The sequence below is a fragment of the Otolemur garnettii genome, unplaced genomic scaffold, assembly GCF_000181295.1.
Source record: "Otolemur garnettii isolate 467f Iridium unplaced genomic scaffold, OtoGar3 scaffold00061, whole genome shotgun sequence".
NCBI classification, from domain to species: domain Eukaryota; kingdom Metazoa; phylum Chordata; class Mammalia; order Primates; family Galagidae; genus Otolemur; species Otolemur garnettii.
The window spans coordinates 3,461,242-3,464,085 of record NW_003852456.1 but is presented as its reverse complement, the minus strand read 5'-3'; the positions used below and the strand labels follow the sequence as shown (position 1 = coordinate 3,464,085).

The 2,844-nt window shown below is 34.5% G+C and overlaps 1 protein-coding gene across 3 annotated transcripts in view; it reads right to left on the bottom strand.

Annotated features, from left to right (window-relative positions):
• Window positions 1-1,962: 1,962 nt before the first annotated feature.
• Window positions 1,963-2,844, bottom strand: part of RWDD4 (RWD domain containing 4) — a 22,065-nt gene continuing 21,183 nt past the window's right edge. For all 3 annotated transcript variants that reach the window (XM_003792790.3, XM_023514922.1, XM_023514923.1), the window contains one exon: window positions 1,963-2,444. In XM_003792790.3, the coding sequence (XP_003792838.1) occupies window positions 2,412-2,444 (33 nt within the window). In that variant the 3' untranslated portion in view covers window positions 1,963-2,411. The remainder of the gene's footprint in view (window positions 2,445-2,844) is intronic.

Genomic DNA, 2,844 nt, shown 5'->3' with positions numbered 1-2,844 from the left:
CAGAGCCTCAAGTTGTCACCCTGGCTAGAGTGTGATGGTATCACAGCTCACAGCAACCTCCAACTCCTGGGCTCAAGTGAGTCTCCTGCCTCAGCCTCCCGAGTAGTTGGGACCACAGGCGCCCACCACAACGCCCGGCTATATATTTTTGGTTGCAGCTGTCGTTGTTTGGCAGGCCCGGGCTGGATTCGAACCCGCCACCTTGGGTGTACGTGGCTGGCGCCTTAGCTACTTGAGCCACAGGTGCCGAGCCGTAATCCAACATTTTGAATAGTTTCTAGTAGAATTGTACATCTCAGACTGCAAGGCTATCCAGATTTCTAAAATCAACAGTTGTCTCTGAAATAGTGATTTGAAATAAAATGTGCAGAAAAATCACTGTGTGTAATTCAGACTTTATTGCTTATTATGTCACTCCACACAATTTTAAGTAAACAGACATTAAGAAAATATCCTGGGAGTGTTAGACAGTGATGGGATATTGATGAGACTGTTCAAGTGTTTCACATAAGGTAACCAGAGGCACCACTGTCATGGCCACCTCTAGAAATTTGTACATTTTATGTAAAAAGAGTAAAAATAGTTCATTGGTATATAACTTGCATTATACTTTGTAATCTAAGAGCCAAGATAAACCTGAACAATTTCAGATCTTCAGAGCAAAACATTTTCTTCTATTTGCAGATTAAAAAAAAAAAAAAACAACAGACAAATCAACACCATAAAAACTACACATATACAATCCTATAACAAAAGTTGGCATATACCAGTGGTCCTGAATTTTAACATGTTTTGCTCTATATTAATTAATAAAATAAAATTAGATTAAACTCCTCCACTGTAATTATACTTACTTTATAATTTTAATGATTTAAGCAACTCCAAAGTTAACTATTAAAATCCAGGGATACAACTCAAAACTGTTTTTATGCTAATGTAACTTCTTTAGAAGTGAATTATTTAAAAATTCAGACCCAAGCTGCATAGGTAGCTTGAGGAACTAACTATTTTTTCAGATACAGCAATAGTTCTATGTGTTGTTTTTTTTTTAATTGTTGCCCTAGGTAGAATGCCCTGGCGTCATAGCTCAGCAACTCTTGGCTCAAGTGATTCTCTTGCCTCAGCCTCCCCAGTAGCTGGAACTACAGGCACCTGCCGTAACACCCGACTATTTTTGGAGACGAGGTCTTGCTCTGGCTCAGGAAGGTCTCAAACTCGTTAGCTCAGGCAATCCACCCACTTCAGCGTCCCAGAGTGCTAGGATTACAGACTTGAGCCATAGCACCCGCTTCTATCTGTTCTTAAAGCTGAGGAGCATATACAAAAATCAGTATAAATCACATGCAAACACCAGTAACGTTTCTTGATAAAACTATACCAATAGTTTCCTTTACTAATGATTAAAAAAAATCAAGCATTATAATAGTTTAGCATTTGGAAGACTTCCTTGTACATTATTAAAAAGATGCTCAGATTGAGAAATACATTTTAACACTTGAAAAGATACCCCAAAAATAAATGATTTGAAATGTGGTTTTCCGTGGAATAATATAGAGGACCTCAGTTATCCAACAACTAAAAACACACAGTAGTGCAGATAAATAGGAATTTATTAAAGTCAACTGTTTTCAACAATACAAAAATGAAATATTAAGGCATCTTTTACTTCTGTCCTGGTATATGCAGCAAAGAGAAATGTAGGTGAGAGCCAGCACTCTTTAATCTAATGTTTTCCAAAATATTTGCAGATTTGACTTTATGTTCTCCTATTCTATATACCATTAAAAGCTGTTATCAAACATCTTGACCCAATTCATGAGAAAAGTATAAACAGATACCAATTTACTAAAGGGAAGTAATTCACTCTTGAAAAATCAAAAGGAATTACAAAGAGTACCATGTATGTATAAAGTTCAAATATTGGTATTTAAATTTCTCTGAAGCAATTTATGGTTTAGTAATTAAGCAAAAGAAGACATGAAGACTTTATTTAGAGGGCTATTAAAATGGATCATGCTCGGGAGTAACTGTTCAGTCAACGTTCTACTCCATTGGATGACAGTTTGAAAGGGCTTCATATTCCTTTAAAAAATACCACATCCACTAGAATAAGATCACATAAATTAACACTGGTTATTTTTCACCATATTTGTCCATTTATAAAGCTTGACAGGCTTTTTAAAGTATATTAAACAGTAACATTTTCACCTTTTATTAAGGCAAGTTTGTGAAAATAATTTAATACAACCAGCTCTCTTCATGAACTTTCAGCTTACAACATTTTAAATGTAGGAAACATACAAAAAATTGTTTTATAAAAAGCCACCTTGATACCATAAAATAGTAATGAAAGATTATGAGCCCAGTTTACTTGGTGAAGAATCTTCTTTCCTTGTCTCAAATTCCAAGCACTATTCATCATCTTTAGAGCCAGTTTTGCTTAACTAAAAAAAAAAGAGAAAAAAAATATTCAACAGGTTTAAGTGATCATATTTGAGTTATTTCCACTCAGAATCAAAATTAAATAGACAATCAGCAACAAGGATCAAGTATAAGCCACTTAGCTATAGTTTTTATTACATGTAGCTACTTGGCGCATTTAGGGTCAGCTACTTCAAATGGGTTTAAAAATATAAACTCAACAAAAATAAAACTTCAACAGAACAAGGGGGAAAAAAAGCCCTTGAAGCTTTTGAAGAGATAAACTGGAACTGAGAATATACAAATAGAAGGTTGCTATTTATAAAATGACATTTTCTATCTTAGACAATAAATTCTTTTTAAAAACACTTAAATACATTTTTTTTTTAAGAGACAGAGTCTCACTTTATTGCCCTCGGTAGA